At 40.3% G+C, this 27082-nt stretch overlaps 3 protein-coding genes and 1 long non-coding RNA gene across 15 annotated transcripts in view; 1 reads left to right on the top strand and 3 right to left on the bottom strand.

Moving 5' to 3' along the window:
- Positions 1-12064, bottom strand: part of LOC129758078 (protein P200-like) — a 64086-nt gene extending 52022 nt beyond the window's left edge. For 2 of the 12 annotated variants that reach the window (XM_055755519.1, XM_055755520.1), the window contains exons 1-2: positions 1106-1456; positions 11-776 (exon numbers count right to left, since the gene is read on the bottom strand). In XM_055755519.1, the coding sequence (XP_055611494.1) occupies positions 11-200 (190 nt within the window). In that variant the 5' untranslated portion in view covers positions 201-776; positions 1106-1456. Of the gene's footprint in view, positions 1-10; positions 777-1105; positions 1512-11895 lie in introns of those variants that run through there. The other 10 variants (XM_055755510.1, XM_055755512.1, XM_055755511.1 and 7 more) reach the window with 10 other exon arrangements.
- Positions 12065-15827: 3763 nt separating this feature from the next.
- LOC129750699 (uncharacterized) lies at positions 15828-16753 on the bottom strand. Its single transcript, XR_008738461.1, has 3 exons — positions 16686-16753; positions 16544-16611; positions 15828-16454 (listed from the first exon to the last, which is right to left on the bottom strand). It is a non-coding gene; the product is annotated as an uncharacterized LOC129750699 (long non-coding RNA).
- Positions 16754-23517: 6764 nt separating this feature from the next.
- LOC129754434 (cyclin-Q) lies at positions 23518-25344 on the top strand. Its single transcript, XM_055750501.1, has 5 exons — positions 23518-23674; positions 23739-23830; positions 23896-24040; positions 24195-24647; positions 24708-25344. The coding sequence occupies exons 2-5, from the start codon at positions 23745-23747 to the stop codon at positions 24807-24809; spliced, it is 786 nt and encodes a 261-aa protein (XP_055606476.1). The 5' UTR covers positions 23518-23674; positions 23739-23744; the 3' UTR covers positions 24810-25344.
- Positions 25345-26032: 688 nt separating this feature from the next.
- On the bottom strand, positions 26033-26784 carry LOC129754435 (DNA polymerase epsilon subunit 3). The gene is made up of 2 exons (XM_055750502.1): positions 26373-26784; positions 26033-26179 (listed from the first exon to the last, which is right to left on the bottom strand). Exons 1-2 carry the CDS (start codon positions 26641-26643, stop codon positions 26076-26078), a joined length of 375 nt encoding a protein of 124 aa, XP_055606477.1. The 5' UTR covers positions 26644-26784; the 3' UTR covers positions 26033-26075.
- Positions 26785-27082: the final 298 nt, after the last annotated feature.

Genomic DNA, 27082 nt, shown 5'->3' with positions numbered 1-27082 from the left:
TCAACCATACCCTCACCTGCTCCGCGATGATCTTTGACGACATTCTTAGTCTGGGTGGGACCAACCAGCATCGGATAAAACACTTTCGGCCACAGGATGGCGATGCAGCCAACCACTGTCACCATGATAATCATCGTTTTGCGGGGTCCCATCGTGGCCCCACTGCCGGAATCTCTCCGGCTGTTGACCGTTGTTGCCATTTCCGTATTTTTCTCTTCTTTTCTCTCCTAAATCTGGCAGTGGAGTTTACTATACTTTGGATAGATTTCACTTGTTTTTGATATTCGTTTTCTCTCCCACAATTTGTGGGTGGCCACCTGCCCCAAGTCAAGGAACTTGCCACTTCTCACACCACCACGCTTAGCTTAGAGCTGCGTTACTTTTCCCAGCGCAAACTTTCAGTTTTCACCTCAATCTTTGCTTCTTGTGCTGCTGCGAAAACACCGGTCAGTTCATCATCTATATTTCCACTTTGATTTTTTTACTTCGATTTTGTTTCGCGCACCACTAACCGAAATGACTAGATCATTAGTGATTTTTTTTGCGCACTCTATAACCTTTCTTCTGGTTTCACTTTTCTGCTTTTAGTGCGGTTACGTTTTGAATTTGATTGCATAACACGATTTTCTTCAACCAGCTCATGGAAGCAACTCTTTGAGATTTTCTCACTCCACTGATCACATTCTTTCAGAAAGAGACATTATCGGGGTTTCAAGATCACACAGCACTTATTCTTGTGGGAAAGTATCTGTTTTATTTCGGTTTAAAATATTATTCTGAGAATAAAAAAAAATCATAATTTACACACTTGAGTACTTGCGTTATTTATAGACAATTTTTTTATGATTTCATTTGACCATCAAATGTGTCATTGTCGTATTTGTGATTGTCGATGCCACATTCGATTATCATTTCAGTACCAATTAACAGTTAATTTTAAATTGAGCTTCTATTTTAAGCTCTAACTGACTGTTTCGTGACATCTAAACCAACTCAGATATTTTCTCCTTATCCCATATTTTAAATTGTTTTTACTACTTTTTTTAAAATTTGAAAGTTCTTATCTGTGAACCACTTATCAAATCACAAATAAGAACTCCATTACCTTCCAAAATTCAAGGGAGAAAAGCAGGGTAACCGAAAAAGGAAAAATGAGAAGTGGGAGAAAAACCAAAGAAAAAATATTTCACTTCAAGAAGGAACGAAACGCACGGGTCAAGCAACAACGACAGACTAAAATTATTTTCCCGAGAAAATTAACTTTCTGCCGTATAATATTCGCAGCACATCAAGTCCTGAGGCTAATATAGAAAAGAACGATGACGCGATCGTCGCTCATCCCGTGATGACGTGAATATTTTTTTTTTTTGCACTAAGCGCCATTTGAAAATCAGAAATCCCTCATCAGCATCAGCGAGAGCAATTTCCACACTGAAAACCGCAATATAGAGAACACTAAAAACGTTCAAATGATGCCCTGCAAATCTTCGCTGCAGGAAATTTGATTCAATCACATAACAAATCAAATGTTACCGTACGCAGCCCATGTGGGCATCCCTAGTTTGAGCAACGAAATGTGACCCTTAAATGCAAGGCAGCATTCAGATTTGTTTGGATGTTTCATGCCTGGATGAAACTGGTATATCAGATATCCGAATTCAAGTCATTATACTGATAACTATTAACTTCTAAGGGCTCGTCATAAAACACACGATGCAACGGTAAGAATGCCCAGCTCTGAACATATCAAATATAAAAATGTGCTGAACAGTAACAACTTATTGAAAAGGTCAAAAATTCTGAAATATCGTTTCGAAAAACATTCGTATAGTTTTTATGAGTAAAAAATTGGTAGAAATACATAGGCATGACGAAAGCTTGTAGTCAAACATATTTGCAGTGAAATTATTTTTGATTATTTTCAAAAGTCTATCATTGGATCTCAAAAACATGAGCCGTCGGAGAAAAACCTATTTTACCATTTCTTCTAAACACATTTGACTATTTGCACTTTTATACTTGAATCTATCAGAAATATTACCGTAGTTTACAAAAATTTCACAGAATTTTTTTTAGTAGAACAAACATTTTCCTATTTTCACGAATTCTATAAGTTAAATTAAAATTTACGTTCAGTAATGCTGAAGATAGAAAAGGCTTATTCCATACAGTTTTTGACGAAATATTTTTAAGCCCTAAAGAGCGAGTTGAAATTAGAGGCTTCGAAGGCATTTCGAAGCGTTTTATTTGACAGTTGTTTCTATCGTACAAAATGAGCGATTTTCTCAGGTTTAATACAATTTTGAAACTATTTTCACGTGTCAGTTTCATTGTTTTTACCGAAAAGTTTCGTGTTATGTTATAGGATGGTCAAAGAACCTTTTTGGAACATCGCTGAATTGATTAACTCCATGCTTTAGAAACTACAGACCTCCCATAAACCCATAACTTCAAGTTTCCTTACACACAAAATTTCTGGGCCTTCACTAAGCAAAAATAGTCGGTTACTTTACTTCCAGTAAGCAAAAAAAAATTTTTTCTATCGACTTAGCAAAATGCTGAATAAGCTTGTTTTTGAGTAAAACTGAAGTTTGGTAGCCGCCTGCTCTTTGATAAACGCCGTTTTACAGCCGCCAACCGTTTCCAAACAAATTCAACTATCGGAAGTGTAGTGCGGTTGCGGAGTTCGCGGCCAACGTTGGCTTTTGTGGCCAAAACGACTTCCAAATGGTGAACAAATCGACACAGGTGAGGATCGATCTCTACACGTAGAATTTCCGGTTAATGTTGTGTTATTTTTTTGTATTTTTTCAACCAGGTTTTCGCTGCCGGCAAACATAACAATGCAAGAATGATCGCCGGAGAAGATGTCAAGTGATGGCATTGAATTTAGCACGACATGTTCGGAAACCCACCAGAAACTGAAATCAGCCCGACGGCCACCACTTCGGAACAACCCGGAAAGATCGAATGGAATTCCACAACCAAGTCAAAGTGCAAGTGAAAATAAGTTAGTAGTGATGACGTGAAATTCAGGAAGATCACCTAATAATAAATAGAAGTATCTATAAAAAATCCGTGTATTTTATTCGGTTATTGGATATATTCCCCATGAATTTCAAATGAAATAATAATAAACAAAATTCCCCGCGGTATTTTCCACCGATTTTTGCTAAAAGGTGAGCAAAAATTTCGGCGGCTAACTTTTTCTCTCGTTTGCTAAAATTTGAGTTTAAAAAAATTGCTAATTTGATTGCTAAATTTCTAGCTGGTCAAATTTGAGCAAAATTTTGCTAAATTCCGGCCTCTAAAGTTTTGTGTGTATACATTCGAGGCAGCGAATCCAAAAAACCAAACGAATGGCTCTCTCTCATCTCCTGTTACAAGTTTGAGGGAAGCAAATTCAAAAGGCAGAGCGAACCCGAGTCTCTTCGTTTGTGCCTGGATCGAATGCGTGAGGTTTTTCTGCTTTTGCTATTATTGCACAGCAACTGCACGCAGGCAGCTAGTTTTTTCGTTTCTTTCTCCTCCCCCTCTTTGCGCTATACGTTGCGGACCATGCAACGCAATAAGTTCGGTTGTTTTTGTTGTTGCCTCAACCTTTGCGGCGAGATTGAAGATGTTTTCCTCAACGACAGCTATCGGCTGGAGTTATTCAAATTCAAGAACGTAAATGAGTATGTGTGCCTCGTCTTCTTCATGCACCATGTAGCAACCGAACGTTGAGAGAGTTCGTTCGGGGCAGCAAACGAATAGTGTCTCTCAGAGCAGATCCTCCTCATGGGGGGAGGTTTGACTGAATGTATATGTATCGTCTCCTGTATAGCTATGCGAGGCCTCAAAGTGTGTATTTTGAATGCCTCTGATGAGAAAATTGGTGAGGATTTCAATCACTGGTTGACGGGCACATTTGATTGCTCGAAATTCTCTCAAGAAATTTGCGAGCAAAACGCAGATAAGAAATTTTTGAGCTGAGCGAATTCGCGCGCGCCTATTCGAGAGCGCGAGCGGTTCGGAACCGAGCATCTACCGAGAGGACACGGCGGCTCACCGGACGGCGCGCGCGGCTCTCTTTAGCACACGGAGTCGTGTTTTCGTTGTTGAGAGCCGTCGGAATAATCTCTGCGCATAATTAAATAGCGCATAATGGCTGGTAAATGGTGGATAATGTGCAACACGAGACCCCATAGTGGTCATTTTATTTACATAGTATTCCGTCTCACGACATAACTTGACGAACATAATTCCTAAAATTCACTCGCCCCGTGTTCTCACACGCTACTCGGGAACGAGGAGTTGGTTTCCTATTGAGCCCGCAGGCACTTGCGGCCCTTATAAGATGGGAACCGATCAACGAAAGAATAATCGTAGCCAGATTCAGAACACCGGTTAGAAACCTTAAAATGGTCCAGTGTTATGCGCCAACTGACGTTGCCGATTTGCAGGAGAAAGAGCAGTTTTACAGTCAATTCAACAGCGTGGTTGAGAGAATTCCGAAGGGTGACATTCAAATCCACTTAGGCGACTTCAACGCAAAGATTGGCTCCGATAATTAGGACTTTGAGCGCATCATGGGGCGCCATGGCCTGGGACAGATGAGCGAAAACGGAGAGCTGTTTGTAGAATTTTGTGGCAACAACAACAACAACAACAACATGGTGATCGGAGGATCGCTCTTCCCCCATCGACAAGCACATAAGGTCACTTGGGTATCCTGAGATGGCCGAACAGAAAATCAAATTGACCGAAAATGGAGAAGGAGCCTTCTTGATGTCCGCAACAAACGAAGCGCAGACATTGCATCTGACCATCACCTCGTCCTTGGCGAGATACGATTGAGAGTTGCGCGTGTCCAACGGCGCGAGGAGAAAGTCGGGTGTCGATACGACGTCCGCCGGTTGGAGAATCCAGAGGTGAAAAGGGCATACGTTGAACAGCTAGAATCCCGAGCCTCGGAGTTGCCGACAGACGGAACAGTCGAAGAACAGTGGTGTGGAATCAAGAATGCCTTTATCACGACGAGCCATGGTACTCTCGGCAAAGTTTGTGGAAGACGAAGTGAATGGATGTCGGATGAAACCTGGAGGATGATCGATGATCGGAGAAAGGCGAAAGTCAGAATTGAGCAGGCATGTACCGGGTCAGCCAAAGCAGCCGCCCGCTTACGATATGCGGAGCTTGAAAAGGCAGTTAAACAAGCTTATAGACGAGACAAGAGAGCCTGGACAAACTCCCTAGCCGAAGAGGGAGAAAGAGCCGCCGCCATTGGAGATATCCGATTATTATATGATATATCTCGCCGCCTTGGCTAGTGAAGTAGACAATGTGCAACTCGAGACCCCATACACCCAACCTTCGGGTAGTGGTCATATCACCTCTTGTCTGCAACTCCGATTCTCTACCTCCCCGTGGTACTAGCTGGGGTGCGAGCAACCTTAGCGGAGATCGGGTACCCAACCCCGGTGGATGCTTTGGTCGCATGCAGAATGAGTTAGGGGGCTTCGTACGCGTCTGTTCTCCATGTTAGGGGCGGCGTGCGGAGTGCAACAACGTCCTGGTGGTGTTCGGGACCCAAAACAGCAACATCACGACGGTCCTCCTGCGAGATAGTGGGGTTAGCTGCGGGCCTTGCGAGCCTGTGACTACTAAAAAACATAAGCAACGAATAACGAACAACAAATTTCGGATGGAAATCGGCAAAGACCCACGCGACGAAAAGGGACTAGCGATTGGAAACTTGGAACATGGAACTGCCGATCTCTAAATTTTGTGGGCAGTACCCACGTGCTCTCCAACGAATTGAAGAGCCGCAAATTCGACATCGTAGCGCTGCAGGAGGTATGCTGGAAGGGCTCCACGGTACGAACGTATCCAGATGGTCGTGCCATCTACCAGAGCTGCGGCAACACACACGAGCTTGGAACAGCTTTTATAGTGATGGGAAAGATGCAAAAGCGCGTGATCGGGTGGTGGCCGATCAACTCACGAATGTGCCGGTTGAGAATCACCAACGAAAACGGCCTCAGACTCATTGATTTCGCCGCCTCCAAACGAATGGCCGTACGTAGTACCTTTTTTCAGCACCGCCTCCCACACAAGTACACCTGGAGATCACCGTACCAAACTCAATCACAGATCGACCACGTTTTGATCGACAGCCGGCACTTTTCGGACATCATCGACGTCAGATCCTGTCGGGGCGCCAACATCGAGTCGGACCATTATCTGGTGATGGTGAAGATGCGCCCAAAACTCTCCGTAGTGAACAACAAGCGAAACCGGCGCCCGCCTCGGTTAAACATCGCGCGACTGAAGCAACCTGAGGTCGCGGCAGACTACGCGCAATCGGTCGAAGCAGCGCTGCCGGCAGAGGGCGAGCTTGACGAAGCCCCTCTCGAGGACTGTTGGGATACCATCAAAACAGCCATCAACAGTGCTGCGGAGAACGTCATCGGTTATGTGGAGCGATCTCGACGGAACGACTGGTTCGACGAGGAGTGTAGGAGGGTGATGGACGAAGAGAATGCCGCGCGGGCGGCAGTAGTGCAAAGAGGCACCCGTCGAAATGTGGAAAATCACCGACAGCGGAAGAGGCAGCGAGTCCGACTTTTCCAGGAGAAAAAGCGCCGCCTGGAGGAGGAGGAGCTCGAGGAGCTGGAGCAGCTGCATCGTTCCCAAGAAACACGAAAGTTCTATCAGAAACTCAACGCATCCCGCAAAGGCTTCGTGCCGCAAGCCGAAATGTGCCGGGATAAGGACGGGGGTATCCTGACGGACAATCGTGAGGTGATCAAAAGGTGGAAGCAGCACTTCGATGAACACCTGAACGGCGCACATGCAGGAGATCAAGACGGTGGGGGAAGGTACATCGCCGGCGTAGCCAACGACGAAGAGGAGCCACTCCCAACGATGAGTGAAGTTAAGGAAGCCATTCGCCAGCTGAATAGAAACAAGTCGGCTGGGAAGGATGGCATCGCAGCTGAACTCATCAAAATGGGCCCGGACAGGTTGGCCGACTGCCTACACCGGTTGATAGTCCGGATCTGGGACATAGAACAGCTACCGGAGGAGTGGAAGGAGGGGGTAATATGCCCCATCTACAAGAAGGGCGACAAATTGGACTGTGAGAACTACCGAGCGATCACTGTCCTCAATGCCGCCTACAAAGTGTTGTCCCGAATCCTACTCCGCCGCCTCACGCCACAAGCAAACAGATTCGTGGGAAGTCATCAGGCCGGCTTCATGGAGGGACGGTCTACGACGGACCAGATATTCACATTACGGCAAATCCTCCAAAAATGCCGTGAACACCAAGTCCCTACGCATCATCTATTCATCGACTTCAAAGCCGCATACGACACGATCGACCGTAACGAGCTATGGAAAATCATGGACGAGAACGGCTTTTCCGGGAAGCTAATCAGACTGATCAAGGCGACGATGGATGGAACGCAGTGCTGTGTGCGGATTTCGGGTGAATTGTCGAGTTCATTCGAATCGCGCAGGGGGCTTCGACAAGGTGATGGTCTATCCTGCATGATGTTCAACGTGGCGCTAGAAGGTGTTATTCGACGAGCGGTGGGCGAAATGCGGGGCACGATTTTCAACAGATCCAGTCAACTTATCTGCTTTGCCGATGACATTGATATAGTCGGCAGATCATCTGCGGCGGTGGAGGAGATCTACCGCAAACTGAAACGCGAAGCAGGAAGGATTGGGTTGATGATTAATACGTCCAAGACGAAGTACATGCTGGCCTGCGGATCCGAGACCGACCGAACCCGCTTGTCCAGTAATAACAAGGTCATGATCGACGGCGACGAGCTGGAGATAGTCGAAGACTTTGTCTATCTCGGCTCACTGGTGACCGCAGACAATGACACCAGCCGTGAGATCCGGAGGCGAATTATCAGCGGAAGTCGTGCCTACTATGGACTCCACAAGCAACTGCGGTCGAGAAGACTTTGCCCTCGTACGAAGTGTAACCTGTATATGACGCTTATTAGACCGGTTGTTCTCTACGGGCACGAGACATGGATATTGCTCGAGGAGGACCTGCGTACACTCGGAGTATTCGAGCGACGAGTGTTAAGAACCATCTTTGGCGGCGTACAGGAGAACGGAGTGTGGAGGCGAAGGATGAACCACGAGCTCGCGCGACTCTACGGCGAACCCAGTATCCAGAAGGTGGTGAAAGCTGGCCGGATACGCTGGGCTGGACATGTTGCGAGAATGCCGGACGACTGTCCTGCAAAACAGGTGTTCGCTACGAATCCGGTAGGAACAAGACGAGCGGGGGCGCAACGAGCGAGGTGGTTAGACCAAGTGGAGCGTGATCTGGCGAACGTGGGGTGCCCGAGAAATTGGAGAACGGTTGCTATGAACCGAGTGAATTTTAGGAATTATGTTCGTCAAGTTATGTCGTGAGACGGAATACTATGTAAATAAAAATAAAAAATCTCGCCGCCTTAGTGGTGCAAGGACTAATGCAAGAATGCCGCTGAAAGACCGAGCAGGTCAGCTGCTTACAGATCGAACAGATCAGTTCAAGCGTTGGACTGAGCATTTTGAACAACTCTTCCGAGTTACAAATAGCAATGGCCAACAGAACCCGCAGCTCGAGGCGCCCACAGTAAGTCGCATTAATGGCGTAAACTCGGAAGCGCCCTCGCTGGCTGAAATAGAAGCGGCAATCAAGGACATGAAATCCAACAAAGCGCCTGGAATCGATTGCATTCCTGCTGAAATGCTCAAAGCCGACCCTGCCTTGTCAGCACAAATGTTGCACCGTCTTTTCGCTGACATTTGGGATACTGCAACATTCCCGGCCGACTGGATGCAGGGTATCCTCGTAAAGGTCCCAAAGAAAGGAGACCTGACAGAGTGCGGTAACTGGCGAGGCATAACGTTGATCTGTACAACCCTCAAAGTACTCTGCAAAGTGATCCTGAACAGGATCCAGGAGAAAATCGACGCTACACTCCGACGGCAACAAGCTGGATTCCGATCCGGACGATCATGTGTGGACCACATCACAACGCTACGAATCATACTGGAACAAATCAACGAATTCCAGGACTCTCTTCTGCTGGTGTTCGTTGATTTCGAAAAAGCATTTGACCGACTGAACCACGAAAACATCTGGGCTGCTCTTAGACGACGAGGGGTCCCAGAGAAACTAGTCCATCTCATCGAAGCACAATATGAGGCATTTTCGTGCAAGGTCTTGCACGACGGTGTCTTGTCCGATCCAATCCCGGTAACTGCTGGAGTGAGACAAGGATGTATCTTATCACCGCTACTTTTTCTCATCGTAATGGATTAGATCTTGACTGGATCGATTGACTGTAGACCAAACCGAGGATTGCCGTGGAATCCTTCAGCGATTGAGCAACTGAACGACCTTGACCTGGCAGACGATATTGTTTTGCTCGCCCAAACACAACAAGACATGCAGAGCAAACTCGACGACCTCACCGAAAGCTCCAAGGCAGCAGGTCTCAAAATCCAATTTTCCCTTTGCCAAATTTTGACCGTATCACCCTTTATATTTATGCCATTTTTTCACTAAATTGGATCTAATTTTATTCGTCCAATTCTTGTATAAATTAGATCCGTAATTTATAAGCAATAATTTACGAACGTTTATTACCAATACTAATTTAGAAAATTTATTTGAGACTGAATCTTATTTGATATCTAGTTTAAAACATTTTACTAGATTTTTGTTACTGGTATAAGTGTTTGTGAATAATTCAAATTTTTAATTTAGCTTCGTTACTGCGTTTTCATTGGAGTTCTTTATACTTTTTTCTGATTTTTCATTCCTCTTTCCGGAGTAAAGCATGAGCATTAGTAACTATTACTTTTAATAAAGATTCTAAATATAATTTCTGTATCATTATTTGGTTTTCAATTATTTCTACATTCAATGTCAATTTCAATTTTGAAATTAATTAATGTGAATTCATCAAATCATATTAATTCCGCAAATGTGTATTTTCAGAGAATACACTGATAAATCATTTCACACATTTTACAAAAACATTTCACACATTTTTGGCAAATATATGGAGCTGTCAAACTGATTTGTGATTTTTACACACCATGCAACTCCCAAATTTACACATTATGCGAAATAAGCGGGAAAGGAAAAACTGTGTGAAATAAATTGTTTCAGATTTTCCTTCATCAGTTTTGCACGAATCGAGAAAGAGCCGTAATAACAGAAATTCGTAAAGATGCTAGGACCAAATCGTCGTCTTGAGTCGTATATAGTCAATTATTGGTAAGTAACCGTCACTAATAAAATCAAAGTTTCTAACTATATCGAATATCGTTTTCATTTTTTTTCAGATCCCACCCGTGTTTTCCGCTGGAAGAAATTTTAATCCCACACCAGCTTTTTAATAGGGCCAATCCATTGCGAATCTTTTAATTGATTTAATAAAAGTGATTTTAATTGAAATAGCAACAAACTTTTAATTTCAGTTCCGAATCATCCCAGATTATTGAAACATTGCTTTATTTTACACATTTTTCTTATTAAGCTATGTACATTTCACACATTTTACCGTTTTCAACGCTTTCTGCATAATGTGTGAAACGCACACATCTCTTTTCCTTACAGGGTGTTTTACATTAATGTGCAGCAGTACCTTCACACATTTAATGTGTTGGTCTACTTATTTCCAAAATGTGTGAAATTTTACACACTAAAGTGTCAAATGATTTGTCAGTGTATAATAGGTGAAACGAATCCATTTTTTTTATTTTGCTAAAAGCTGTCCTCCAACAGCTCTAGTTTTTGAGATCCATTAGCTACAAAAACAGAGAGAAAAAAAGTTCTTAAAATAAGTAAATATTTCTTATAACACTTAAGAGTTATTGCGCGAGATATTATGAAATCTTTTTTTTTATAGGATAGTTATTTATATTAACTGATTTTGGTCGAAAATTAAGTGATAGATAAAATCTGACAAGAAATTTGTAGTAAAATTCTTCCAAAATCAGTTTAAAAACATAGTCACCAGAAAATTCTGTAACTCTGTGTTATCTTTGGAAAATGGAATTTCATAGTGTTTCTGACTAAAAACACTGATTATTATTGATTCTTTTACAGAACTAACAATCAATAATAAATTCCAGGATTCAAAAATTAAAAAAAAAAAATATCAATTTACATTCTAGAACAATACTGGTAAGGAATATAAAATTTAAAAAAAAAATAACCCACAGACTGTAATAAAATGAACCCAATTTCCCATTTGGAAATTTAGATCAAAATTTTAAAAAATAAAGATATCGTTAATTACTCCTTCAAATTTGGTCTGGCAACTTCAATGATTTTCCAGCTACAATGAGTTATGATCTGGTTGATAGAACACAGAACATCAGGATCAAATCTGAAAAGTGTATGAAACTCTTAAAAAAAGATTTCGCTAGGTCCTTTCAAAAGTGACAACTTTTGATTTGTCTTTTTTATGTTTTCATTGAATACTCTCTGGTTACAACTTAAAAGCTTATTGTGCACCTAGCTTCTTGCTAGCCTAATAGACAACGTGATTAGTATTAGTGCAGGTTAACTCCCTGAAATACTTCAGGATAAGTGCCACCACCTTCAGCAGCTATTTTTGGAAAGATGGTTTCATAAAATTTCTTTTTGCTGTGAGTCTAGGCATTGTCAAGCCCATAAAGGACTTATTAACATGATTCTGCAATCAGCACGCCCTTCCAATCGAGAATATTGATGTGAAAACTGATGAACTCCATTTGCGCTGTCTTCTGTATCTCGGTTGATAAGCGATGCTTCCATGAATCGAAATCATTTTTTTTTTTGTTGATGGCACTTCCCAACTCCATCACTTTTAAAAACACTATGTATGGCTTACGAACCAATTTTGAAACCAATTTTTGAATATATAGAATTCAGTTTTCACACCAACTTTGCACAAAATCCTCCGAAAACATCACTGAAATCTGATAATCCACCACCCGAAAGCAACTACACCACCAAACTAATGAAAAGTATTTAGAATTATGCTTGAGAGAAAAAATATCCCATACATTTGATGATTCTGCGCATTTTCCGCATACGCACACACCACGAAAGCGAAATCGATTGCTTGCGAATATTCCTTTTCATGTTGACAGTTCATTTTCAGAATTCCACCATATGATTTTTGTTGTGTTGTGGAAAACGGAAAAGCGAAAAGCCGGGTGTATGCAAAAATAGGGGGAAAAATCAAACACATATTTATGAGCATGCTCGCATTCGCGATTCGAAAAAAAATGGAGGCGCATGGTATTTTACTGAAATTATAGAGTGAAAAATATTTCAACCTTCATTTATTGTTTATTATAGGGGAAAACTGTACAAGACGCACCAGCGGGGTAAGATGGCCCAATCTAATCTTTCTCTAAAATACACTAACCTATAGCTTTTTATTATGTTTTTCTTCATTTTGATTGTGGCATACAAGGTTTTTCATCATTTATTACATGAAAAGTTTATAAAAACGATTTTAGTTCTTAGAAACAAAAGGAATTATGGAATCAATATGAAACTTGTTTTTTTTTTCATGGGTAACATACAGTACCGTTCATAATTGTATAGAAATTGAAAGCAAGCGCACTGTCACTTCGACTTTGAACTTCCATAACTTTTCACTCTGATGATATTTTTAGATCAAATTTTTTGCGTTAGATAGATCAACTATCACACTATTATATCACTAAATTTGAGCTTTCTGGAGTTTGTGGGGCCTGAGAAACAGTAATTTTACGAAAATCGAACTTTTTGGACTTTTCTAATTCAAACTGCAATATCTCTGGAACTACACTACATTTTGTATTGAAATTTTGCACAGTGATTGTTGAAATATGAAGCTAGCATGTCTGAAGTTTTCGAAAAGTTCTTTCGATGAGATCAAAAGTTACGCGAGGTACAATATTTCAGGCATGAACCTTGAAATGCGATTTCTATAGAATTTTGGACGATTTATGAGAACAATATCATTTCCTCCACCAATCAGACAAAAATTGTCTGGCAAAAGCAATGAAGTAAAGAAAAATTGGAATAAATGGTCCATTTGTGTTTTGAAATCAGAATCTCGCGATATTGTTGTGATTTTTCGGTTGAAAAAGATTAACTGGTTGTTAAACAGAGAATATGATTTTCCTATGAAAACATTCGTCCAAAATTCTATAGAAATCGCAATTCAAGGTTCATGCCTGAAATATTGCCCCTCGCGTAACTTTTGATCTCATCTATAGAATTTTTCGAAAACTTCAGACATGCTAGTTTTATATTTCAACAATCACTGTGCAAAATTTTAATAAAAACTGTTGCGTAGTTTCAGAGATATTGCAGTTTGAATGAGAAAAGTCCAAAAAGTTCGATTTTCGTAAAACCTACTGTTTCTCAGGCCACACAAATTCGAGAGTGCTCAAATTTTGTGTGATAATAGTGTGATAGTTGATCTATCTAACACAAAAAATTTGATCAAAAACTATCATCAGAATAAAAAGTTATGGAAGTTCAAAGTCGAAGTGACAGTGCGCTTACTTCCATTTTCTATACAATTATGAACGGTACTGTATGTATAAGGTTTTATGGTAAACCAGCCTGCGCAATCTGATGAAACTACAGCTACAGCTTATTGTTTTTCCACTCTTATGCACTTTCGGGAGGCTAAACATATTTTGTTGTATTTTACTAACTTCTCACGAATTTTAACTAAAATCAATCATATCAAAATTGGCAGAATGCCCACAAGATCACGTGTTTTACGTTCAAATTTTGAATGCTGTTAACTTTTGAGGAAACCCGAATATCAAAACGAAATGCTATTCTTCTTATTTGCTGACTCCCAAATTATGATAACAATGCATAATTCTAACAAATTTTGTCCTTGTTCGAGTTAAAAAGGTGCACAAATATTCGATTCGAAAAAGATATCCGCCGCCATGTTTGCTGCAATATCAGCCAAGAAATTAAATTTCGTTGCCTACCTGAAGGCGTTTTAACTATAAGGATACAGAAAAGTGTATTTGGAATAGCGAAATTTTCAAAAAGTTTAGCAATAATAAATGATTTTTCGCCGAAATAAGGTTGGTTTACAAAAATACGATGAGCATGTAATTAAACATTTGATGTTCCAATCATTACATTTCGTATAATCATTGTTCTTTTCTCACCACCCTTTCCATATGGTCTATCCACTTGTTTTGGCGTTCTAACCCGCTGTTTGTTTTCTGGCTGTTCAAGTTTTTTACAAAAATATAATCAAAATCGTGTTTTTATCATATTTTTTCTTTATGATAATACGTAAATCTGATCCCTGAATCATCGTAAACTTTCAATTTGGTTCTTAGAAGATTGGTATCGCTGTAAATAGCGCTTATGCTTAACTGGTGCGTCTTGTACAGTTTCCCTCTATGTAGGAACTCTAATTAAAATAAGAATATAAATGGGCTGTAGACTTCATCATGAGCCAAAAACTATAAAAATCGATACACAATTAGTAATATCACGTAATATTTCATTCCTTTCTTCTGAATTCTGAATTTGAATTCTGAATCTGAATTCTGAATCTGAATTCTGAATCTGAATTCTGAATCTGAATTCTGAATCTGAATTCTGAATCTGAATTCTGAATCTGAATTCTGAATCTGAATTCTGAATCTGAATTCTGAATCTGAATTCTGAATCTGAATTCTGAATCTGAATTCTGAATCTGAATTCTGAATCTGAATTCTGAATCTGAATTCTGAATCTGAATTCTGAATCTGAATTCTGAATCTGAATTCTGAATCTGAATTCTGAATCTGAATTCTGAATCTGAATTCTGAATCTGAATTCTGAATCTGAATTCTGAATCTGAATTCTGAATCTGAATTCTGAATCTGAATTCTGAATCTGAATTCTGAATCTGAATTCTGAATCTGAATTCTGAATCTGAATTCTGAATCTGAATTCTGAATCTGAATTCTGAATCTGAATTCTGAATCTGAATTCTGAATCTGAATTCTGAATCTGAATTCTGAATCTGAATTCTGAATCTGAATTCTGAATCTGAATTCTGAATCTGAATTCTGATTCTGAATTCTGAATCTGAATTCTGAATCTGAATTCTGAATCTGAATTCTGAATCTGAATTCTGAATCTGAATTCTGAATCTGAATTCTGAATCTGAATTCTGAATCTGAATTCTGAATCTGAATTCTGAATCTGAATTCTGAATCTGAATTCTGAATCTGAATTCTGAATCTGAATTCTGAATCTGAATTCTGATCCGAATTCTGGATCTGAATTCTGAATCTGAATTCTGAATCTGAATTCTGAATCTGAATTCTGAATCTGAATTCTGAATCTGAATTCTGAATCTGAATTCTGAATCTGAATTCTGAATCTGAATTCTGAATCTGAATTCTGAATCTGAATTCTGAATCTGAATTCTGAATCTGAATTCTGAATCTGAATTCTGAATCTGAATTCTGAATCTGAATTCTGAATCTGAATTCTGAATCTGAATTCTGAATCTGAATTCTGAATCTGAATTCTGAATCTGAATTCTGAATCTTGTAACACGGAGTTAGCTCAGTGGGTGGGGATTTGGGAAAGGTAAATAAATGGGAACTCAGGGTCGTTTTATGATGCAACGCGACACTTTCTTTCCGCGGAACTCGCAGCAGAGGAATCCAATGGGAATCAAACCAACCAGGGTCGTAAGCATGGGTGATTACCTCTCATGCTAGCAACCAGTCCAAACGATGAGAAATGTTAAAACCGAGGCGGGCAAAGCATATAATTTCGTGAATGGAAATGTTAAGAGGGAAGGATTGAAAGAACGATTTTCGATAAGGTGTAAAATAACAAAGTATTCCAGTAAAGTATTCTACCTGATTTCAAATTTTACATAATGTGGGGGGTTTTATTTACATAGTTTTTCAGGGGTGACGTCACATATAAGGCATACTTGCGGTTAGGTTTTGTGCACGGAATTTATCAGGAACTACTAGCGGCAGCTGGATCGGCGGACAACGATGGTTGATTGGAACCATATGGGGACAGCGGTTCCCATCTTATGTTGATTTTTCCACCAGCAATCCGGAATTCACAGTAGACTCTATCCGGCGTCCCGGAAGAGCTGGCAAGTTGCGATTTGTGATTCTGGCCTTGTTGTACCGGATGATCTTTCCGATACCCTCGTAATAGCCCGACAAGGTTATGTTTTTAGCCTTGCCTTCTTCGTTAACCTCGTAATGGCCCAAACTAGGTTATCAAGCGGTCTTAGCGCCACCGGATGGCCACAGCCGATAGCCTTCCGGCGAGGTTATGTTGGGTGGTCTTTCTGTCTGGTTGATTTTGGATGTTAGACGTCGCCGTGTGGTTGCAGTTCACGAAGTAGCTGGTGAATAAGCCGACAAAACAAGAAAAGGCCCTCTTGGACCTGCCAAACAGGGTTTTAATACCAGTGACTTAAGATTTTACACAGCCCACGTGGTTTACAATTTTTGTTTCTGTTGTTAAATTAATTACCTTTTCTTTGTGATGTTTTTTTGTTAAGTTTGTCTTCACGATATTTGTTCTTTTTATAACGCCTAGATCTATAACAAATTAACATTTACATTTTAACACGTGCTTTTCTATCTACGTACACTTTTTGTTTTTATTTACTAACCGTACTTATATTTTTTTTAACCGCGCACCGTACTACTGTTTGTGTTTTTGTAATACGTTTTAATTTTGTACTTTTAGCTCTAGAATAGATAGGACTAATTTAATTATTTTACACCACAACATTTTAAACAAACTAAATTACTTGAACTACACACGACGCACACTTCTTACTCCTAACGAGATCACAGACAGAAAGAACATGCTTTGCATTGCCGATATTCGATAGACCTTGATTTTTGGCCGACGCCCATACATACGGCAAATTTACATGGTGCGTCGTTCTCTGGGTGCCCACACTTCCCCATGACGGCCCTGGTTGAGCACGACGCCCCTGGATTTCTCTGAGAAAGAGAGTGCCTGTGCGGGATGACAGATGATTTGGGTGAAGTGGGGTGAAGTTAGCCATTCTGTTTGGAGGATTTGTTTTTGTTTTTCCTTAAGGGACAGGGATGATCTGATTTTGTGGCGGAGCCACACAAAAACATGTAACAGACGGTTACAATCTGAATTCTGAATTCTGAATTCTGAATCTGAATTTTGAATCTGAATCTGAATTCTGAACCTGAATTCTGAATCTGAGTTCTGAATCTGAATTCTGAATCTGAATTCTGAATCTGAATTCTGAATCTGAATTCTGAATCTGAATTCTGAATCTGAATTCTGAATCTGAATTCTGAATCTGAATTCTGAATCTGAATTCTGAATCTGAATTCTGAATCTGAATTCTGAATCTGAATTCTGAATCTGAATTCTGAATCTGAATCTGAATTCTGAATCTGAATTCTGAATCTGAATTCTGAATCTGAATTCTGAATTCTGAATCTGAATTCTGATCTGAATTCTGAATCTGAATTCTGAATCTGAATTCTGAATCTGAATTCTGAATCTGAATTCTGAATCTGAATTCTGAATCTGAATTCTGAATCTGAATTCTGAATCTGAATTCTGAATCTGAATTCTGAATCTGAATTCTGAATCTGAATTCTGAATCTGAATTCTGAATCTGAATTCTGAATCTGAATTCTGAATCTGAATTCTGAATCTGAATCTGAATTCTGAATCTGAATTCTGAATCTGAATTCTGAATCTGAATTCTGAATCTGAATTCTGAATCTGAATTCTGAATCTGAATTCTGATCTGAATTCTGAATCTGAATTCTGAATCTGAATTCTGAATCTGAATTCTGAATCTGAATTCTGAATCTGAATTCTGAATCTGAATTCTGAATCTGAATTCTGAATCTGAATTCTGAATCTGAATTCTGAATCTGAATTCTGAATCTGAATTCTGAATCTGAATTCTGAATCTGAATTCTGAATCTGAATTCTGAATCTGAATTCTGAATCTGAATTCTGAATCTGAATTCTGAATCTGAATTCTGAATCTGAATTCTGAATCTGAATTCTGAATCTGAATTCTGAATCTGAATTCTGAATCTGAATTCTGAATCTGAATTCTGAATCTGAATTCTGAATCTGAATTCTGAATCTGAATTCTGAATCTGAATTCTGAATCTGAATTCTGAATCTGAATTCTGAATCTGAATTCTGAATCTGAATTCTGAATCTGAATTCTGAATCTGAATTCTGAATCTGAATTCTGAATCTGAATTCTGAATCTGAATTCTGAATCTGAATTCTGAATCTGAATTCTGAATCTGAATTCTGAATCTGAATTCTGAATTCTGAATCTGAATTCTGAATCTGAATTCTGAATCTGAATTCTGAATCTGAATTCTGAATCTGAATTCTGAATCTGAATTCTGAATCTGAATTCTGAATCTGAATTCTGAATCTGAATTCTGAATCTGAATTCTGAATCTGAATTCTGAATCTGAATTCTGAATCTGAATTCTGAATCTGAATTCTGAATCTGAATTCTGAATCTGAATTCTGAATCTGAATTCTGAATCTGAATTCTGAATCTGAATTCTGAATCTGAATTCTAAATCTGAATTCTGAATCTGAATTCTGAATCTGAATTCTGAATCTGAATTCTGAATCTGAATTCTGAATCTGAATTCTGAATCTGAATTCTGAATCTGAATTCTGAATCTGAATTCTGAATCTGAATTCTGAATCTGAATTCTGAATTCTGAATCTGAATTCTGAATCTGATTTCTGAATCTGAATTCTGAAGTTTTCCAATGATCCAATTGTTTGAAAGAAAATACAATTTCTTTTGTTACTCAACAAAAATCAACAAGAATCTTTGACAAAGGTACAATTTACCAAACAGCAGCAACACGCTTGGCAGATTTATTCCTATACACGTTCAGCCATGGAACTTCTTCATGGCTTAAATTCAATTGTAAATTCAGTATTCATGAACGAAATCAACTTTTTATTTCCTTGTTTGAAGAGCAATTTTCGGTTATCCATTATTATTATCACCTCTTATTCACAACTCCTATCTCTACCTCCCCGCGGTGCCGGCTGGGGTGCGAGTAACCTAAGCGGAGATCGGGTACCCAACCCCGGTGGATGCTTTGGTCGCATGCAGACTGAGAAGGTGGCCGCACGCGTCTGTTCCCCAGGTCAGGGGCGGCGTGCAACAACAACCGAGCGTCTGTTCTCCAGGTCAGGGGCGGCTCAAACAGCGTCTGTCTTGCAGCAAGCGGCTGAATTTATGAAATGCAGCTCCCGCCAGCTAAGTCCAAGATGGCAGCCCCATCGCGGGATAGGGACTTTAGGCTAACAACCTACTGCTCCTGATACCTTATATTGTTACAGAAACTGAGAGAAGAAATAACCGAATTGGAACTTTGGCAACGACTTTTAGCATGAAAACACGGACTAGAATTGGAACTTGGAATGTTTTGACCCTTGCCCAGCCAGGAAAGCTGGCTCAACTTGCTAGAGAAGCTAGCCGCCTCAAGCTAGAGATATTGGGACTGAGCGAAGTCCGTTGGCCTAACACTGGAGAACACAAGACACAGTCCGGGCAAGTACTGCTTTACTCTGGCATACGAGGAGAACATGCTACTCGGGAACGAGGAGTTGGTTTCCTGTTAAGCCCGCAGGCCCATGCGGCCCTCATAAGATGGGAACCGATAAACGAAAGAATAATCGTAGCCAGATTCAGAACACGGGTTAGAAACCTTACAATGGTCCAGTGTTATGCGCCAACTGACGTTGCCGATTTGCAGGAGAAAGAGCAGTTTTACAGTCAATTGAACAGCGTGGTTGAGAGAATTCCGAAGGGTGACATTCAAATCCACTTAGGCGACTTCAACGCAAAGATTGGCTCCGATAATCAGGACTTTGAGCGCATCATGGGGCGCCATGGTCTAGGACAGATGAGCGAAAACGGAGAGCTGTTTGTAGAATTTTGTGGCAACAACAACATGGTGATCGGTGGATCGCTCTTCCCCCATCGACCAGCACATAAGGTCACTTGGGTATCCCGAGATGGCCGAACAGAAAATCAAATTGACCACATCTGCATCAGTCGAAAATGGAGAAGGAGCCTTCTTGATGTCCGCAACAAACGAAGCGCAGACATTGCATCCGACCATCACCTCGTCCTTGGCGAGATACGACTGAGGGTTGCGCGTGTCCAACGGCGCGAGGAGAAAGTCGGGTGTCGATACGACGTCCGCCGGTTGGAGAATCCAGAGGTGAAAAGGGCATACGTTGAACAGCTAGAATCCCGAGCCTCGGAACTGCCGACAGACGGAACAGTCGAAGAACAGTGGTGTGGAATCAAGAATGCCTTTATCACGACGAGCCATGGTACTCTCGGTAAAGTTTGTGGAAGACGAAGTGAATGGATGTCGGATGAAACCTGGAGGATGATCGATGATCGGAGAAAGGCGAAAGTCGGAATTGAGCAGGCATGTACCGGGTCAGCCAAAGCAGCCGCCCGCTTACGATATGCGGAGCTGGAAAAGGCAGTTAAACGAGCTTGTAGACGAGACAAGAGAGCCTGGACAAACTCCCTAGCCGAAGAGGGAGAAAGAGCCGCCGCCATTGGAGATATCCGATTATTATATGATATTTCTCGCCGCCTTAGTGGTGCAAGGACTAATGCAAGAATGCCGCTGAAAAACCGAGCAGGTCAGCTGCTGACAGATCGAACAGATCAGCTCAAGCGTTGGACTGAGCATTTTGATCAACTTTTCCGAGTTACAAATAGCAATGGCCAACAGAACCCGCAGCTCGAGGCGCCCACAGTAAGTCGCATTAATGGCGTCAACTCGGAAGCGCCCACGCTGGCTGAAATAGAAGCGGCAATCAAGGACATGAAATCCAACAAAGCGCCTGGAATCGATTGCATTCCTGCTGAAATGCTCAAAGCCGACCCTGCCTTGTCAGCACAAATGTTGCACCGTCTTTTCGCTGACATTTGGGATACTGCAACATTCCCGGCCGACTGGATGCAGGGTATCCTCGTAAAGGTCCCAAAGAAAGGAGACCTAACAGAGTGCGGTAACTGGCGCGGCATAACTTTGATCTGTACAACCCTTAAAGTACTCTGCAAAGTGATCCTGAACAGGATCCAGGAGAAAATCGACGCTACACTCCGACGGCAACAAGCTGGATTCCGATCCGGACGATCATGTGTGGACCACATCACAACGCTACGAATAATACTGGAACAAATCAACGAATTCCAGGACTCTCTTCTGCTGGTGTTCGTTGATTTCGAAAAAGCATTTGACCGACTGAACCACGAAAACATCTGGGCTGCTCTTAGACGACGAGGGGTCCCAGAGAAACTAGTCCATCTCATCGAAGCACAGTACGAGGCATTTTCGTGCAAGGTCTTACACGACGGTGTCTTGTCCGAACCAATCCCGGTAACTGCTGGAGTGAGACAAGGATGTATTTTGTCACCGCTGCTTTTTCTCATCGTAATGGATGAGATCTTGACTGGATCGATTGACTGTAGACCAAACCGAGGATTGCCGTGGAATCCTTCAACCATGGAGCAACTGAACGACCTTGACCTGGCAGACGATATTGTTTTGCTCGCCCAAACACAACAAGACATGCAGAGCAAACTCGACGACCTCACCGAAAGCTCCAAGGCAGCAGGTCTCAAAATCAATGTCGGAAAGACCAAGTCGATGGAAATCAATACAGAAAATCGTTCCAATTTCGTGGTAGCTGGACAACAGGTTGAGACAGTGGAGTGCTTCCAGTATCTTGGTAGCCAGATTACGCCTGATGGTGGTACCAAGAAGGACATCGAAACCCGGATCAGAAAAGCCCGATTTGCGTTTGCGAGTCTCCGAAACATCTGGCGGTCACGCCAGATCTCTCTACGAACTAAGATCCGAATCTTCAACTCAAACGTCAAATCCGTATTGCTGTACGGGTGTGAGACTTGGTGCACATATGCGGTGACGACGCGAAAACTGCAAGTTTTTGTGAATCGGTGCCTGCGGAACATCATCCGCGCTTGGTGGCCTGGCAACTGGATCTCAAACGTTGAACTTCATCGCCGGTGTCATCAAAAGGCGCTAGAAATCGAGATTCGGGAACGTAAGTGGAGATGGATTGGGCACACGCTGCGAAGAGATGAAAACGAGATTTGCAGAGAGGCGCTTGACTGGAATCCAGATGGGCATCGAAGAAGAGGCAGGCCCAAAAGCTCGTGGCGGCGAAGTCTAGCCGCTGAAATCCGCACAGTTGACGAGAACCTTGGCTGGCAGCAAGTGAAGACGCTGGCTCCGGATCGCCAGCAGTGGAGATCTTTTATCTCAGCCCTATGCGCCGGTCAATCGGCGCTGGACCCTTAGGTAGGTAGGTAGGTATTATTTTTACCAAATTTTGAGAACTCTCAAATCATTTAATCCTGTTGGTGGCTATAATGCTCAGGTTGAGGCGTTATCCATTTACAGTGTGCGCGCACGATTTCAAGAATTCGAGCAGTGATTCAAACCTATTCAAACAAAACAGATGTTTGGCATCGCTGTGTTAGTGAAACATTTCCCTCTTTTCCCTCTTTTTCGATTTTTTTTCTATGTTTTGGGAGCAATACGGGAGCTTTGCCATTTTCAACGTAATTTTCATTAAAAAACAAGTACATTTTCAAATCAAAATAAATTAAATCAAAATTTTATACAATATTTTACTAAGCGCAATATATTGTGCCACATTTTGAAATGGAATAAATTTGCACATCAAACAATTAGTGCTTTTCAATTTTTTGCTATCTATATTCAGGAAACGCACGAGCTTGCACTTCAAGTGGAAGACGGTGGGTCTGGTAGAAAGTGATAAAAAGTGTTTAGTTGAAATTCCAAACTAGTAGGTAGTTTAACCAGTTTAACACTCAAAATGCCCACCTTCGGGACAGTCCTTATTTTGTAAATAAGAGTATCCCCTCTCGTGTTCATTGTTTATTGCCGAAAGTAACTGCATGGTGAAGAATACAACATATTTCATAAAGTACCTATTATAGGTTATAATAGCCACTATAGCAACTCTAGATGTGTTAAATATCATGTGAGCCTTCGTCTTGGTTAAATAGTTCTATTTTTCTTTTTTTTTTGTTAGGATTTTAAACCAAATGGTCCCCGCGATGCCACGTAAATTTCTGACTTTTTTGGAGTTAGGACATATCCAAAAGCTCCCTAACTAATCGAAACTTTTCAATGTAGGACCGTGATTGAGATAAGTAAAAGAAATCTTTCGATTGCTTTGATTGGTTATATATATGTAGATTTTTTTTTTTTTTGAGTCTACCTCTATTTCTCCTATTTCTGAGTCAGAAAGATTCTCCATGGAGCAATATGCATATTCTCTCAACTTGTGCAAAACAAAAAAAGTACATCAATCAAGGCTTAGAAACCAATGTACCCCTGCATCACCTATCTATTTTCACATAAATACACGTTTGACTTCTTTCTGGTTTATTACCTATGCATGCTTTTCAGTTTTTTTTTCATAGCTTATGCAGCTCTCGTTCGGTTAGGTTCGGTTAAGTCTGAAGCGTCGTAATATCGCCTGTATAGTATTCAACAATTTGTATTGACTTAGGTGCTAATAAAACTTTCTAAATACCTCCAACTTAGTTAAATAAAACATTTTTCTATATTTCTAGCTCAAAATGATGCGTGATCCTTCGGATAATGTGATTTCTTTCAAGAAGGATTCTTCGGCTCCCAATCTGCATTCCAAAACAGTCAATTACAAGTAAGTGGTATAGTATTAAAAGATGTTCTGCCATCTCTAGCTAAGTTTTATTTATATTCATTCAGGAAAAAGTCGCTAAAAGGAATGCCGGAAAGATTCCTTTTCGAATGTTCCATCAAACTCAATATGAAACCACTTACGTCGGCAATGGCGGCGATTCTGTTTCATCGGTTTTTCAGAGAAGCGAGCGAAACAGAGTACGATCCATATGTAAGTAGTTTACTTATTTAGTTGAAATCCTTTTTTTAATTTTTTAGGTTATTGAGTAATTTTCTTTCATTACTCATTAAATAGAACAAAAAAAATATTATTTCCAAGAATTCAGGTTTTAGCTTTACGTTGATTTGTTGCTTTCTCCTTTTAGATGATTGCTTCATCCTGTCTCTACCTTGCGGGCAAAATTAAGGACGATCCCGTCAAAATACGTGACGTTATTAACGTCTCCCATAGTACGATCAACCGCGGAGCACCACCACTGGAGCTGACCGATGAATACTGGTCCATGCGAGATACCATAGTGCAAGCTGAATTGTTCATAACCAGAATCTTGAAGTTCGATATGACGACTGTTCATCCGCATAAGTACATGCTGCACTACATGAAATCTCTTCAGGATTGGTTCGGCGTCAAAGAATGGAATGCCTTACCAGTGGCTAAAACGGCGGCTTCTTATCTTCAGGATTTCCACCACAGTCCCAAAATCTTAGACCATAAACCGGATCATGTGGCGGTTTGTTGTTTGGCTCTCGCGTTTCAAACTTATGGCGTTCAAGTTCCACTCAACGATGAGATTGACGAAGTTAATGCTTGGTATAACGTAAGTGCAAAACTTTCTTTCATAATTCGAGTACATCTTCTGAGGTTATCATTTTTTCAGGTATTCTGTAAGGATCTGAGTCGTGAAAAGCACTGGGAAATTATTGAAGATATCATCGAAGTCTACGATGCCGAGGCAGAAATTGACGAGGATGAAGACTAATACGGCGTACATGAAATTTATCTTAATTATGATGAGGCTGAATAGGCTTATTTACGTATGATGTTATCAATATAACAAAGCCAATTTTACTTATCCGTTAACTGATGCGCATGCTAAAGCATCGAGAATAATCGAGTATATAACTGAAAGAGAGTATTAGATCATATCTAAGCATCTACAACTGTTTGTGAATGCATTATTAGCGACTAACGTAGGTCTTCAGTCCTTCATAACTACACAAAAGAGTGCTACAATTTTATTATTTACACTCTAATAATAAATCAAATCTCATAAATTATAGCTACAATTTTGCTACCATCTAGACATTAAAAGTTTTCGACGAAAACGTAAGTGAACCGACAACTGCATTTGATTTATTTTCGATTGTCATCAAGTCTTTAAAACTTAATCAAAAAAAACTTAAACAAAATCCCAGATTAAACTGATAACCTACTTATGTATTCAAAACTACTTGTTTAAAAAATTAACAATTAGTCACCAGAAGCTAATTTAATAAAATCAAAACAACTTCTTACTCTTGTGTTTGTTTTTTTTCAATTGCAGGTGCTTATCATTTTATTTCATTTTCATAATATACCGTGTCACGACATAACTTGATGAACATTCCTCCAATTCACGCGGTCCATGGCAACCGAATTCTTAGGGCATCTCACATTCGCTAGCCTAGGGAATTCTCGCAACATGACCTGCCCCGCGTGTCCGTCCAGCCTTCGGAACCTTCTGGATACTGGGTTCGTCGTACGTTCTTTAACATTCCAGATTCCTGCCTGTGCCTTTACACTAGTCTTCCTTTAAAAGCCGTTCCATTAATCAAATTTCGTTCCCGCGACGTTTTTAGTTTATGATATTCAAGAAAAACCTTATAATTTGATAATTTAACCACAATGTATTCCCGCAAATGAAAAGATTTATTTTCGCATCATCGTAACTAAATCAAGATTGACTCTTAAGATCACTTATGGACAAACTTACACTATCAATGGTGATTAGCAAGAAAGACATCATGAGACGGAATAAAACAATCAATCGGGCGGATACGGCAGAATAAAACAATAATTAGACATGTTTCCCAATGAAAGCTCTTCTTTCAATGTAATATAAAACATAAAACGTTCAATACAAAACAACAGCAAGAAATTCATTCTGCTTTTACTTCGGCACATTTTATGAGCATAATGGAATCTAGATTTAAAAAAAACCTCTTTTAAAAGTGATTGATTTTTATTAGCAAATTAAGCTGGTATTTCATTTCTCAACTAAAGGGTCTTCTTCCATAGCTTCTTCGGTTTCTGTTTTATCAGTTTTCTTGTCTTTGCCTTCCTTTTTGCTTTTCACGGCTTTCCGGTAATCTGCAAATTGATGAAAAATAAAATTGGTTACATACAGAAATAGCCTTTGCAGATTTCTTCATTTCTTTGAACAAGTGTTTTACGTGTACAAGAGTTTTACGTGTACAAGTAATTTTCCTATACAAAATTATACTAGAAATTTTAGAAAATAACTTAAAAATTTTCAAGCGGTTATCCCAAACCCTTTGCTTACTTTCCAAATCATCCTTGAGAGGTTTAATAAAGCTGTCAAATTCGATGTCCTTCAGACCGGCAAATACGTGTTCCGATGTAAGCGTTTTCATTTTCTTCGACTCGGCCTCGCTGGTTGCCGCCGCGGTCAGATACAGCACAAACACGGAAGTTGCCCTAGCCAGTGCCGTTCGACATTCGTTTGATATTTTTATGTCAGACGGTAGCGCTTCCTTCATCAGACGGGTCACGACCGCGTTCGGTAGATTCAGATCTTCAATTCTCTCCACCATGGTTGCAGTTTGTGTGGATTATAAGCTTGTATTATTAGATATTTTCTAAATAAGTTAAATTTAATGTTGTACAAACAATTTCTACGGAGTCGCTAAGCGCCGACGAACAAAATCCGAAATGCGAGGGAAAACAATTACACGCTAATAACAAAATATTGAAATTCTATAAATCGTAAATCCATTATGATGCTTATGACTTTTTGATTAGATTTAAATCATTTTTTCATGTGTTGAATCAGTCCCCATGATATTCGTCAATTTAAATACTGTAAAAAAAATTAAAGACATAAAGTTAAAATAAGTCAGTTAAACCTGCTAAAATTAATCAAACAAAAAGCTTTATAATAAAGCCCTTATTAACCATTTGTTTCGGAACAAATATCAATTTTTCTTTTCTCACCCCCACTCCCTTTGATTTTTTCTAAAATCCCGAACCGGG

The sequence above is a fragment of the Uranotaenia lowii genome, chromosome 3 (assembly GCF_029784155.1).
Source record: "Uranotaenia lowii strain MFRU-FL chromosome 3, ASM2978415v1, whole genome shotgun sequence".
NCBI lineage: Eukaryota > Metazoa > Arthropoda > Insecta > Diptera > Culicidae > Uranotaenia > Uranotaenia lowii.
The sequence above is the reverse complement of the archived record's forward strand: the minus strand, read 5'-3'. Positions and strand labels throughout refer to the sequence as shown.